Genomic DNA, 13,103 nt, shown 5'->3' on the forward strand with positions numbered 1-13,103 from the left:
TACTTCTATCTTATCAGAATAAGATAAATAGTGACTTTGATCTTGAGGATGGAGCAGGGGATTGGAATTAGGGAACTGGGTTCCAATTTCAGCTCTAGCGCTAACTCACACAGTGACTGGGGTAAAATCTCTTCACCCTTTGGGTCTCCGTTACACCCTTTGTAGTCTGGAGGTGACGATGCCATTGTGAATCACGTTAGTATCTACTGAGAAATGGTCCAATACTTGGTCAGACAAAAGCGGTATTAATATGATTATTGCTTTTGTTTCTCCTAATTGTGTTGTCTTCAAGATATACAATTTGCAAAAAGGACATTTCCACTAAAGAATGAAGCAGTTAGGGTGGTAACCTAGTGATCAGGAAACCAAGGTTGAATTCCCTGTTCTGCCGGAGACTTTTTGTGTGACCTTGTGCAAGGCATGTAGTGTCTCTCTATGCCACAGTTCCCCACAAGTAAAAGGAGTTAATAGCAATGTGCTCATGGTGATGTTGCGAGGATAAATATATTAAGAATTCTGAGTTGCTAAGATACTACAGTTATAGGAGACATATAAGTACGAGAGAGAGAGAGCGAGAAGAATGAACTGAAATGCAGGCTTTAAAATACAGTATCTGTCATTTGGAGTCCTTTTTCTCTATATTACAGTAACCAGGTCCAATTTTTCCCAGATCTCACAGAAGGTCTTGGAAAAGCTGCACTTAATATAATTAGCACTCTGTTACAATTCAGACTTTATTAAAGAACAAGTTAACTATGCAATGTAAGTATTTAATGTCCCTGTTGTAGATCCATTTTATGTTTTTATCATTGTAAATTAGTTCTATTGAAGATTAATTGAACACATTTTACATAAAATTGTGCCAGAAATGTTAGCATAATAAAAGTCTTAAAATTAATTTTGTTCTTTTTAACAATTAATTCATATTGTTCAGAAATCGCTCAGTATATTTTGCTGGTTTTATGAAAGTCTGTTGACCCAAGAACGCAATCACATGGGACAGGTCATACCTCCCTTTTGTGAATCCATGACAATTGCTTATTGCTAGAGTTTACATTATTTTGTTCATGAAATGCCCTTTCTAAAGTTATGGTTAAAAATCTTCATTCTTGTATTGATTATGCAATAAATACGGAATTAAAATAACCACTTTCTGATCCTCTTGTATTTCCTTGACTAAGAACTATACAAAGATTTTCTATGGAATCACACTATAGTGAGAGGATGACCATCCCAGCATCTTCAAAGGCATAGACGCCAGATTCTCACTCTCTTGGAACACAGGACTAGAAAGTGACGACCTGGGCCATGAAATCCTATCATCTGCTAGCACAAGCAGCCCATCTTATACTCCCATTTATAAATGTATCAAATTCCATCCTAAACCATTTAGGTTGTTTCTTCCCTACTATTCTTGTTGGAAGGCTGTTCCAGAACCTCACTCTGATGGCTGGAAACCTTCTAATTTTCGACTTAAATTTATTCCTAGATAATTTTTACCCATCTGTTCTTGTGCCATCATTGTCCTTAAACTTCCATAACTGTTCTCATTCCCTTGTTTTTGCCCCTTTGATGTATTTATAGACAGCAATCATATCCCCTCTCAGCCTTTGTTTTGCTAGGCTAAACAAGCCAAGTTCTGTTTGTCTCTTCTCATAAAATAAGCTTTCTAGTCCCAATCATCTCCTTTCTCTGGGTATATCCAAATATAAGCCAGAGAGGTGTTTAGGGGATGTATGCTGATTAGGGTTAAGTGGCAGGGTATATACTACTATGTGCAGATCATGCTCCCAAATACTAAATCCTCTTTTGAAACGCCCCTCCACAGGTCAAAGCAAGGGTAGATTTCACCAGTTTTGAGGAGACAAAGTTTGTTTTCTAGCCTCCTCTAGTGCTGATCATATACTGAAAGATGTACAGTCAGAATCTGGGATTCAATCCTTAATCTCCAGTGAAGGGACACAGAAAGCCGAGCTACTAAAAGTTCACCTTCCTGGTTTCATTCCTGGGGCCACACTGTTCAAGGGGAACAATAAAATAATAATAAATTATAATGCATATATCAATATATTTTGTTAGCTTGCTTTATAGCCTGATTTATATATCAAGAATTAACAAACATGCTACCAGTGATAAAGGATTCACTATGTTGCAGCAACAAATCTGATTCCTTCACTCTAACATTACAGTTACTTGTATTATCTGTTGTTACATGTGTTTGAATTGCTCACTGGTTATTTGTCACAACTGGAAGTATCCTGGTGAGTGCAAAGCCTAGATCAACTACTGTGGTCCATAAATATATGAGTGAGAACAGGAGTGGAAAGGGTTTATGATTCTGCACACAGTCCTTCAGTGAAATAACTATGAAATTTAATTACTTTTAAAATATCATCATGAACTGTCAGTCATTCAAAGTACTTTCGCTGAAACATTGTTAATTCTGAGGTTTTCTTAGACCTTTGGAGAGGACATGAGGTTTTTAAATTAGCCTTATTATTTAGATTTATTTTTTTCTGTACTTTTTTCAACATGTCAGTGTGTATTTTTTATTGTTTTGTTTTGAAACATGAACTTTATTCACTAACAAGCAGATCCACCCACACAGAGAGATCACAGATGCTCTTCTAAATTACAGTCTTGAAAATATAGATTTAAACTGATTAGGAACTTCATGTGTTAGAGAGATTAGTTAGAATCAGCTTACCCGTTTCTGAGAGCAATTTTGTAGCTTCCAGTACCTTCTCGGTATAAACTCCAGCTTCATAGTTTTCCATCTCTGCATTGATGATGTGAATGACTCTGGCTGCACGGCCACGGATTGCACCTGCAGTTCTGTCCAGTGTATCAACATCCCCCTCTTGGAGGGCGATCACACATTTATTCACATCCTCCAGAATATGGTTTTCTGCAGAAAGAACACAAATGATTTTCAGTTCATAGCTAGGCTTATATGTGTATACTGCAACTGTTGAGTCATAAAGAATAATTTGTCTGTTCTGAGTACTTTAGAATTATGGAATCATAGAATCACAGAGATATAGGGCTGGAAGGACCCTCAAGAGGTCATCTGGTCCAGTTCCCTGAGCTGAGGCAAGGCACAGTAAACCTAACCCATCCCTGACAGGTGTTTGTCCAACCTGTCCGTAAAATCTCCCAGTGATGGGTATGCCACAGTCTTTCCTGGAAGCCTATTCCAGATCTTAACTATCTTTATAGCTAGAAAGATTTTCTTCCCTAATATCTAACCTAAATCTCCCCTCTCCTTAACACATTTGAAGACTGTTATCAGGCCCCTTTTCAGCCTTCTGTTCTCAAGATTAAACATGGTGAGTTTTTTTTGTTTTTTTTAATCTTTCCTCATAGGTCAGGTTTTCTAATTCTTTTACCATTTTTCAAGTATCAGAGGGTAGCCGTGTTAGTCTGGATCTGTAAAAGCAGAAAAGAATCCTGTGGCACCTTATAGACTAACAGACGTTTTGGAGCATGAGCTTTCGTGGGTGAATACCCACTTCCTCAGATGCATGTATCTGAGGAAGTGGGTATTCACCCACGAAAGCTCATGCTCCAAAACGTCTGTTAGTCTATAAGGTGCCACAGGATTCTTTTCTGCTTTTACCATTTTTGTTCCTCTCCTCTGGATTTTCTACAATTTGTTCACATTTCTTAAAGTGTCTTGCCTAAAACTGGACACAATCCTCTAGCTGAAGACTCATCAATGCTTAGTACAGTAGGACAATTACCTCCCATGTCTTATTTATAACACTCCTGTTAATACACCCCAGAACAATATTAGCCTTTTTCACGACTGCATCACATTTTTAACTCATATTCAATTTGTCATTCACTACAACCATATATCCTTTTTAGCAGTACTACTTCCTAGCCAGTTATTATTCCTCATTATATAGTTGTGCATTTGCTTTTTCCCTCCTAAGTATAGTAATTTGCACTTTTCATAATTGAATTTCATCTTGTTGATTTCAGATCAATTCTCCAATTATCAATGCCATTTTGAATTATAATCATCTCCTACAAAGGGCTTGCAACCCCTCCCAGCTTCGTATCATTTGCAGATTTTATAAGCATAGTCTCCACTCCATTGTCCAAACCATTAATTAAAATGTTGAATAGCAGCAGACTCAGGACAGGCCCCTGAGGGATCCCACTAGAATGTCCTCCCACTTTGGCAGCAAACCATTAAAAGCTACTCTTTGAGTAAGGTTTTTCAACCAATTATACACCCAACTTATTACAATGTCATCTACTCCACTTTTCCCTAGTTTGTTTCTGAGAATGTCATGCAGGACTGTGTCATATTTGACTAAAACACAACAGCTTACAATATTATTACCACAGTACTTTAGGCCATTTCTGGGGGATACTGTAGTCTCTTAATAAGGGTACATAATAATTTATGGTGCTTTACATCCCAGGTCACTGTTTTGAATCTGAACCTAGGTCAGTACTGACCAAAATTAATTTCTGTCCAATGTCTGTTTGGTGACTTATCTTGTGTTAAATAGGTTGATTAGGTCTTCTCACAAAATTCACCTATATAACTAGCATTACTTGGCACCACTATTCAGAGTTTCAGCAGAGTAGACAAACCAGTGAACTTACTTATCATCGAGACAAAATTACCCCTCTCACACTACACACTGTCACTCCAGAACAATCTTGAGGCATAGACGGATCCAAGAATTATTTTAAGGGTAAATACAGCTCTTGGGATTTCCAGGGTTGTAAATCTGGTACTTTTCTCAAACACTGAAATTCACTTCAAATATCAACTCAAATTAAATTAAATTTAAGAGTTACTAAAATAGCAATAAATACAACTGGAGTATAATATGGCCATACATTCTGTATATGTATTGACAAGAAGTCAATATTTGGAAGATTAGTCTGTTTACTACTGAAAATATTTAGGGTGTGAGTCTCAAAGGCGACTAAAGGAACAAGGCACCCAACTGCTACTGAAAGTCAATGAGAGTTTGGGGCCTGTTAGTTAGGTTTACATCATGGGTACAATTCACTCTTGTAAAGAAAGTTTGCACATGCTCAGTCACCAGGCTGTGGTAGTAGCATGCCATCTGAGAGCATGGCAGTCCAACGTCCTGACCCCTAACCTGCATCTTCACAAGAGACTCTGTACAGAACGCACTTTAGTAGGTAACTTTCTGGTGGCTGGGGAGCACAGGCGATTGATTCTTGGCACAATGAAGTCAATAAGAAATTTGTCACTGAGTGCAATGGAGTCAGAATTTCACCCCAGAGCTCTTTGCCATGGACACATTGGGCTGGGTTCAGTTTCCATTTGCTGTCTCACATCATTTTGTAAAATAATAATCTTCTTTTACCTTTGTAAGTACTATTGTGTATCGTCTCTACCACCTCTCCCCCAGGAGTCTTGTTAGGGGGGCAGTAGAGTGTCTTTAGAAATAATCCAGGGGAGTGAGAGATTTTTCAGGGGTTCCTCTCCATACCTGTGCAAATGGAATCAGCAGTGGAAGAGCAGAGGGATCAAGAGCTGGTTTGTGTGTCCCTCATTGCATTCAGAACTAGGAGAAGTTAGGGACTCCATGCAGACAGCAGGAAGTGGAGGAACAAACAGTTCATCCGCTTCCCACCAGACCAGGAACAGAAGTGGGAAGCTTTTATAGCAGGGAACATGCGCCTAAGTGTCAGTGATTGTGCGTATCATGATACTATACTAATAAACATATGGCAAGATCAGCTGGAGTACATTATTGTAGCTCTACTGAAACTAAAGGAGATACACCAATATACACAAGCTGGCTGCCAGGTTTTATACACTGCGGTATATAATGTGTGCCTTACGCAGCACTGTCATGTGTTGAAGCTGATTTTCTCTAGCACAGAACACTGTCCTTCTCCCTCCAATCAACACAGTTCAAAAAAGCATTTCAGCAATGAAAGTGATATTTGAATTTTACATTTGGCTAATCTCAGGCAAATCTGAGGTGCAACTTCCTTTCCTGCCAGTACCACCACAAATGAGCTGGAGGTAAAATGATGTACCTTGTAGTAAGATGCCATGATCAGTAAACCAAGGTTGATCATTTAACCAACTGCTTTTTTTAGCCATTCCAGGGTTACAAAAATAGACTAAAATTGTCATGTGCCTTGCCAAAGATCCCAGGGTTCACTCATTTACATTTTCCAGAAAAGTTAACAATATTGCATTTCAAATTGTAACATTTTTGAATGAAAACTGAAATTCTCCAGTGTTGTGAACGAAGGTCATTTCAAAGGGAAAGTTCTCTTCAAAAAAAAGTACATGAATACATTTCAAAAATGTTTCTCTGCTAAAAGATTTTTTTAAAACCCATTTTGCTTAACACAGCATGCCCACATTTTGCCTGAAGTGAAATACTTTTAGAAATACGAATGGACAATGTATTTGAAATGTAAAGCGTTTGATTAAAATTAATCTCAGCCTCCTTCTGTAGCCACTGCACTGATAAAAATGTGCCTTCAGTTGTGGCATGGGGTAATAAGTGGGGAGGGGTCACTTTGTCAGAAATTCGTAACCAGTCACCAACCAGTTTTTAATACTTTAATGGTTTAACAACTAAAACTAAGCTATTCCTTCTTTGTGTGAATTTCTGATTGAAGCCAAGACTTCAGAGCTCACTGCTAATAAAGCAGAGTTCTCTAAACAGTGTGGGATAGTACATCATTATTAAACGGATAAGAAAAGAAAATATTGAAAAGACAGACCTGAACTGAAACCCCAGATTTGACCCACCTTGGAAAAATTTGGATCTGGTTCCAAGTTTTGTAACTTAAGCTTATCCCCAATAAATATATTATGAGAACAAATTGATTTTTGAAAAACACAGTCAGTACAAATTACCCCTGGGAAGAACGTGCAATTTATGGATGCAAGTACTTTGCTTTGAATAGCAGAACAAAAATAAATAATCAAATGGCAGCTTCTCAGCTTGTGGATTGTATCTATAGACCACAGGCTTGGTTCGTCCATTATTTGTAGAGCTAGGTCTGCTCAAAGGTGCTTGCCAGCTCCAACTGTCAAATCAAAATATATGTTCTCCCAGGTTCTGCAGGACCCAGTTTTTGGACAGTCAATTTTCATTTCCTTGTCATGGCTTGTTGTAAGCATTCTGCACTAGGGTTGAATCGTGGAGCGTAATCAGGCTCAACAGCACCATTTCCTTGTTACCAGGAATAACATGATGCAACCAAACAGAAAAAAAAATGAAAATAAAGGAATCCTTTCTAAGGATGAATAAGCCACCCCCCCCAACTCTATTTAAAAATTGTATTTTTGAAATGTGCACTTCAGATTACAACTTCACACACTGACTGAATTATGAAACTATTCTACTTATTTCCAGTTTGAATCTGGGTTTATTTTTAATAGCACATGCCTCAGGAGAGAAAAGTATATATTCAAAATCTTTGCCTAATCTGATGTTAAGATCCAATAATGCTTCATCTGCCAAGATTCACAAATAGAGAGCAAATGCATAACAGAAATGGGGATTTTCCTGTTCCTTGGAAACGAGAATTGTTTACATTATTTCACGTAAAATGTATCTCTTCTTTTTTTCTAAGTTAGCTGTTATTACCTTTTTTTTTTACACAGAAGTAGTATAACTGGATTCCGCACAGTTGACAAGTTGTAGCAGGTAAAAACGTATCCCTTTCCTAGGATTTAGTATTATTCATGAAAGAATCATCACAGAATTTAGCCCATGTTGTCTCCCGAGGCTTGGCTGCTCTCAGAGATCCTCTCAAAGGACTGTTCAGCCCATACTCTATGTCCTTTTCTCATAACAGCCAATTCCACCTACCTTATATCTTGATAGGATAACAACTACCTGCAACAGTGAGTCAAACGCACAAACAAACAACTTTTTGTAGCAGGATCACTAGCTGCTTATAGCTAGATTGTAACTTTACATTCTGCCATAAGGAGTAGTGTGTATTTACACCTCCCCAGAAGCAACAGGGAGAAAAGACTGTGAACCAGACAGTCCAAATCCTTTTTCCTTTCCTTCCTGTATTTGGGTGAGGAGTAAGATAATTTACCTCTTTTTGTGGAACAGCTTGCTCTCTACTGTGTTTCTGGCCAGCTATTCTGGTGGGTGAGCAAAGAGGTGAAGGGTCACATTAGGTATCCTTCAACTTACACACCATTCTTTCCCCTTCCCATCCATTTGCTTGCAGTGATGAGTCACAATCTGAGAAAGACTATGAAAGAGAGAAAGGCATCCTCTCTCTCATTCTTGGGTAAGGGCTGTGACAATCAAGAATGACATTTGCAAACACTGGTGGCAGCCTGTTACAAGACATTAATACATGTAAAAAGAGCGGTCCAAATTCTTCTGTACTTATGGGCAATAGAGACAGGTCCAGCCAAAACTCTTGGCATGAACACCTCTGAACTTTGGGGACACCTGAAATCCCAACCCAGACCTGGATTCAAATTTTGCCTGTGACCCATATCTTCATAATGAGCTTAAACAAACCCTGAAGTCTGGGAGGCTTGGAATCTGGAACCAACTCAGAATTATGTGGCTTGAAGCTGTCTCTGCTAATTACAGCAAAGGCAGAAATCCTGCACTGTGGGGAAATGGATTTGACAATCTAATAGGTCTTTTCCAGGCTTAGTCCTCCCCTACATTTGAGCTCTGCTAGGTGCACGTTGGGGGAGTGCATCAGAAAGCCAATTATAACTCCATAATTCACTGGTTGCCTGGTCCTTATATTAGTTAGAACAACTAGTGTGTGCACCGGAGTGACCGGCACAGGAGTTACTGGCACAGTAGTTACCTCTGCCAGGTTTTTTGTGAACAGGGAGTTTCGCGAGGGAGTTCTCCAGGTGAAGGAGGAGCAAATACAGCATCTGTGGGGTAAGTGACTGTCTGCACTGTGTTTGTTTGTTTGTGTTTGGGGGTTACTTGCTGTGTGCTGAGCTTGTGTTTGTAAGTCTGTTTTGGTTGTTTGAAGGACCGTGTGCTGTAGCTGGCTGTTGGAGGCTGAGCTACAAAGGAAGGTTTGAAAGCTAGAAGCCTCTGGTAATTGGCTGAGCATTCACTCAGGCCAGGGCTTTATAAAGCCGCGCACAAGCGACCAGGGAGCTTTGCGACCCACGGGCTGCTAACAGGGAGTTTCTCAAGGGAGTTTTGGAAGGGGAGTAGGAAGGGAGCGGGGGTCCCTAGTGAGTCCTATCCGTGACCCGTTAGTCCCTTGAAAACCTATAAACCAAACTACATCCAAAACCTTTCTCTTTAAAGCAGAGCAAAGCGGACAGGGAGCTGCAGACAGGGGAGTTTGAGAGGGAGTTTGACAGAGGGAGGCTTATGATAGTTAGGAAGACCCGCAACACATGTGCCAGCACTGCTTCTGTCTCCTCCACCTGTGTCTGTAGCCAGACAGAGCAGCAGAGGAGCATGGCTGCTTCTACCCAGATTCTGGTGTGGTTTTGCAAAGACTGTAACTTGCAATTTCCACCAACTGATATCCAGGCTGGGGGTGGGGGGGCATCCAATGTGAAAGGTGCCTACTGGTGGAATCTCTCAGGCAGCAGGTGGGAGAGCTACAGGAGGAGGTGCTAGGTTGAGGAGCATCCGTATTCATGAGCAATTTCTGGACAGTGTCCATGTGGAGACAGCTGAGGCAGCTGTCCCAGTTCACAGGACTGCTGACACACTACTGGTGGAGGAGGAGATGGCTCAGGGTGGACACTGGCAGCTGGTTACTTCTGGCAGCAGGCAGTGCTCCACCCCTGCTGCGAACCCTCCCGCCATGGTAATAGGTAACCGTTATGCTCTTCTTGATACAGGAGAGAAGGAATCACCCCCTATAGTAAAGGAGGAGAAGCCTCGTACCCCTAAGGCTGGGAGGTCTGCTGCCACCACTGAAAATAGGAAACGTAGGGTAGTGGTGGTCAGAGACTCTCTGCTGAGGGGGACGGAGGCGCCCATCTGTTGCCCTGACATTTCATTTCAGGAGGTATGCTGTCTCCCGGGGGCCCGTACCCGAAATGTTACAGAGGCATTGTCGAGGATTATCCGGCCTTCTGACTACTACCCCATGCTACTCATCCATGTGGGCACAAATGATACTGCGAGGTGTGACGCTGAGCGGATGAAGAGTGATTACAGGGCTCTGGGAGTACGGGTGAAGGAGTTTGGAGCGCAAGTGGTATTCTCTTCGATTCTTCCTGTCAAAGGTAGGGGGCCGGGCAGAGACAGATGCATCATGGAGGTGAATGCCTGGCTGCGAAGATGGTGTCGCCAGGAGGACTTTGGCTTCCTCAACCAGGGGATGTTATTTGAGGAAGGACTGCTAGGCAGAGATGGCGTTCATCTTTCAAGGAGGGGAAAGACCCTATTTGCACACAGACTGGCTAACCTAGTGAGGAGGGCTTTAAACTAGGTTCGACGAGGACAGGTGAGCAAAGCCTACAGGTAAGTGGGGAACATGAACACCTGGGAGATGGGTCGGAAACAAGAGGGAGCATGGGCTATAATGGCAGAGAGAAAGGAGGGCAGGGCAAAACTGGGAGGCAAGATCAAACCAGTATCTTAGATGCCTATATACAAATGCGAGAAGTATGGGTAATAAGCAGGAAGAACTGGAAGTGCTAATAAATAAATACAACTATGACACTGTTGGCATCACTGAAACTTGGTGGGATAATACACATGATTGGAATGTTGTTGTGGAAGGGTATAGTTTGCTCAGGAAGGATAGACAGGGGGAAAAGGGAGGAGGTGTTGCCTTAGAAATTAAAAATGTACACATTTGGACTGAGGTGGAGATGGACATAGGAGACGGAAGCTTTGAGAGTCTCTGGGTTAGGATAAAAGGGGTAAAAAACAAGGGTGATGTTGTGCTAGGAGTCTACTACAGGCCACCTAACTGGGTGGAAGAGGTGGATGAGGCTTTTTTCAAACAACTAACAAAATCATCCAAAATTTGATGGGGGACTTCAACTATCCAGATATATGTTGGGAAAATAACACTGCGGGGCAGAGACTATCCAATAAGTTCCTCGACTGCATTGCAGACAACTTTTTATTTCAGAAGGTTGAAAAAGCTACTGAGGGGAAGCTGTTCTAGACTTGATTTTAACAAATAGGGAGGAACTCGTTGAGAATTTGAAAGTAGAAGGAACCTTGGGTGAAAGTGATCATGAAATCATAGAGTTTGCAATTCTAAGGAAGGGTAGAAGAAAGTACAGCAAAATAGAGACCATGGATTTCAGGAAGGCGGATTCTGGTAAGCTCAGAGAGCTTATAGGTAAGGTCCCATGGGAATCAAGACTGAGGGGAAAACCAACTGAGGAGAGTTGGCAGTTTTTCAAAGGGACACTATTAAGGGCCCAAAAGCAAGCTATTCCGATGGGTAGGAAAGATAGAAAATGTGGTAAAAGACCACCTTGGCTTAACTACGAGATCTTGCATGACCTACAAAATAAAAAGGAGTCATATAAAAAAATGGAAACTAGGTCAGATTACAAAGGATGAATATAGGCAAATAACACAGGAATGCAGGGGCAAGATTAGAAAGGCAAAGGCACAATATGAGCTCAAACTAGCTATGGAAATAAAGGGAAACAAGAAGACTTTTTATCAATACATTAGAAGCAAGACGAAGACCAAGGACAGAGTAGGCCCATTGCTCAGTGAGGAGGGAGAAACAGTAACAGGAAACTTGCAAATGGCAGAGATGTTTAATGACTTCTTTGTTTCAGTCTTCACTGAGAAGTCTGAAGGAATGTCTAACATAGTGAATGCTTATGGGAAGGGGGTAGGTTTAGAAGATAAAATAAAAAAAGAGCAAGTTAAAAATCACTTAGAAAAGTTAGATGCCTGCAAGTCACCAGGGCCTGATGAAATGCATCCTAGAATACTCAAGGAGTTAATAGAGGAGGTATCTGAGCCTCTAGCTATTATCTTTGGGAAATCATGGGAGACGGGAGAGATTCCAGAAGACTGGAAAAGGGCAAATATAGTGCCCATCTATAAAAGGGGAAATAAAACAACCCAGGAAACTACAGACCAGTTAGTTTAACTTCTGTGCCTGGGAAGATAATGGAGCAAGCAATTAAAGAAATCATCTGCAAACACTTGGAAGATGGTAAGGTGATAGGGAATAGCCAGTATGGATTTGTAAAGAACAAATCGTGTCAAACTAATCTGATAGCTTTCTTTGATAGGATAACAAGCCTTGTGGATAAGGGAGAAGTGGTGGATGTGGTATACCTAGACTTTAGTAAGGCATTTGATACGGTCTCGCATGATATCCTTATTGATAAACTAGGCAAATACAATTTAGATGGGGTTACTATAAGGTGGGTGCATAACTGGCTGGATAACCGTACTCAGAGAGTAGTTACTAATGGCTCCCAATCCTGCTGGAAAGATATAACAAGTGGGGTTCCGCAGGGGTCTGTTTTGGGACTGGCTCTGTTCAATATCTTCATCAACGACCTAGATGTTGGCATAGAACGTACGCTTATTAAGTTTGCAGATGATACCAAACTGGGAGGGACAGCAACCGCTATGGAGGACAGGGTCAAAATTCAAAATGATCTGGACAAATTGGAGAAATGGTCTGAGGTAAACCGGATGAAGTTCAATAAAGACAAATGCAAAGTGCTCCACTTAGGAAGGAACAATCAGTTTCACACATACAGAATGGGACAAGACTGTCTAGGAAGGAGTACGGCAGAAAGAGATCTAGGGGTCATAGTGGACCACAAGCTAAATATGAGTCAACAGTGTGATACTGTTGCAAAAAAGCAAACGTGATTCTGGGATGCATTAACAGATGTGTTGTAAACAAGACACAAGAAGTCATTCTTCTGCTCTACTCTGCGCTGATTAGACCTCAGCTGGAGTATTGTGTCCAGTTCTGGGCACCGCATTTCAAGAAAGATGTGGAGAAATTGGAGAGGGTCCAGAGAAGAGCAACAAGAACGATTAAAGGTCTTGAGAACATGACCTATGAAGGAAGGCTGTAAGAATTGGGTTTATTTAGTTTGGATAAGAGAAGACTGAGAGGGGACATGATAGCAGTTTTCAGGTATCTAAAAGGGT

General features: G+C 41.0%; 1 protein-coding gene across 3 annotated transcripts in view; it reads right to left on the reverse strand.

Moving 5' to 3' along the window:
• CTNNA2 (catenin alpha 2) overlaps positions 1–13,103 on the reverse strand; it is an 828,797-nt gene that overhangs the window by 78,466 nt on the left and 737,228 nt on the right. For all 3 annotated transcript variants that reach the window (XM_050943344.1, XM_050943345.1, XM_050943346.1), the window contains one exon: positions 2,708–2,908. In XM_050943344.1, coding sequence (XP_050799301.1) covers positions 2,708–2,908 — 201 coding nt within the window. The remainder of the gene's footprint in view (positions 1–2,707; positions 2,909–13,103) is intronic.

This window comes from Gopherus flavomarginatus, chromosome 3 (genome assembly GCF_025201925.1).
Source record: "Gopherus flavomarginatus isolate rGopFla2 chromosome 3, rGopFla2.mat.asm, whole genome shotgun sequence".
Classification (NCBI taxonomy): Eukaryota; Metazoa; Chordata; order Testudines; family Testudinidae; genus Gopherus; species Gopherus flavomarginatus.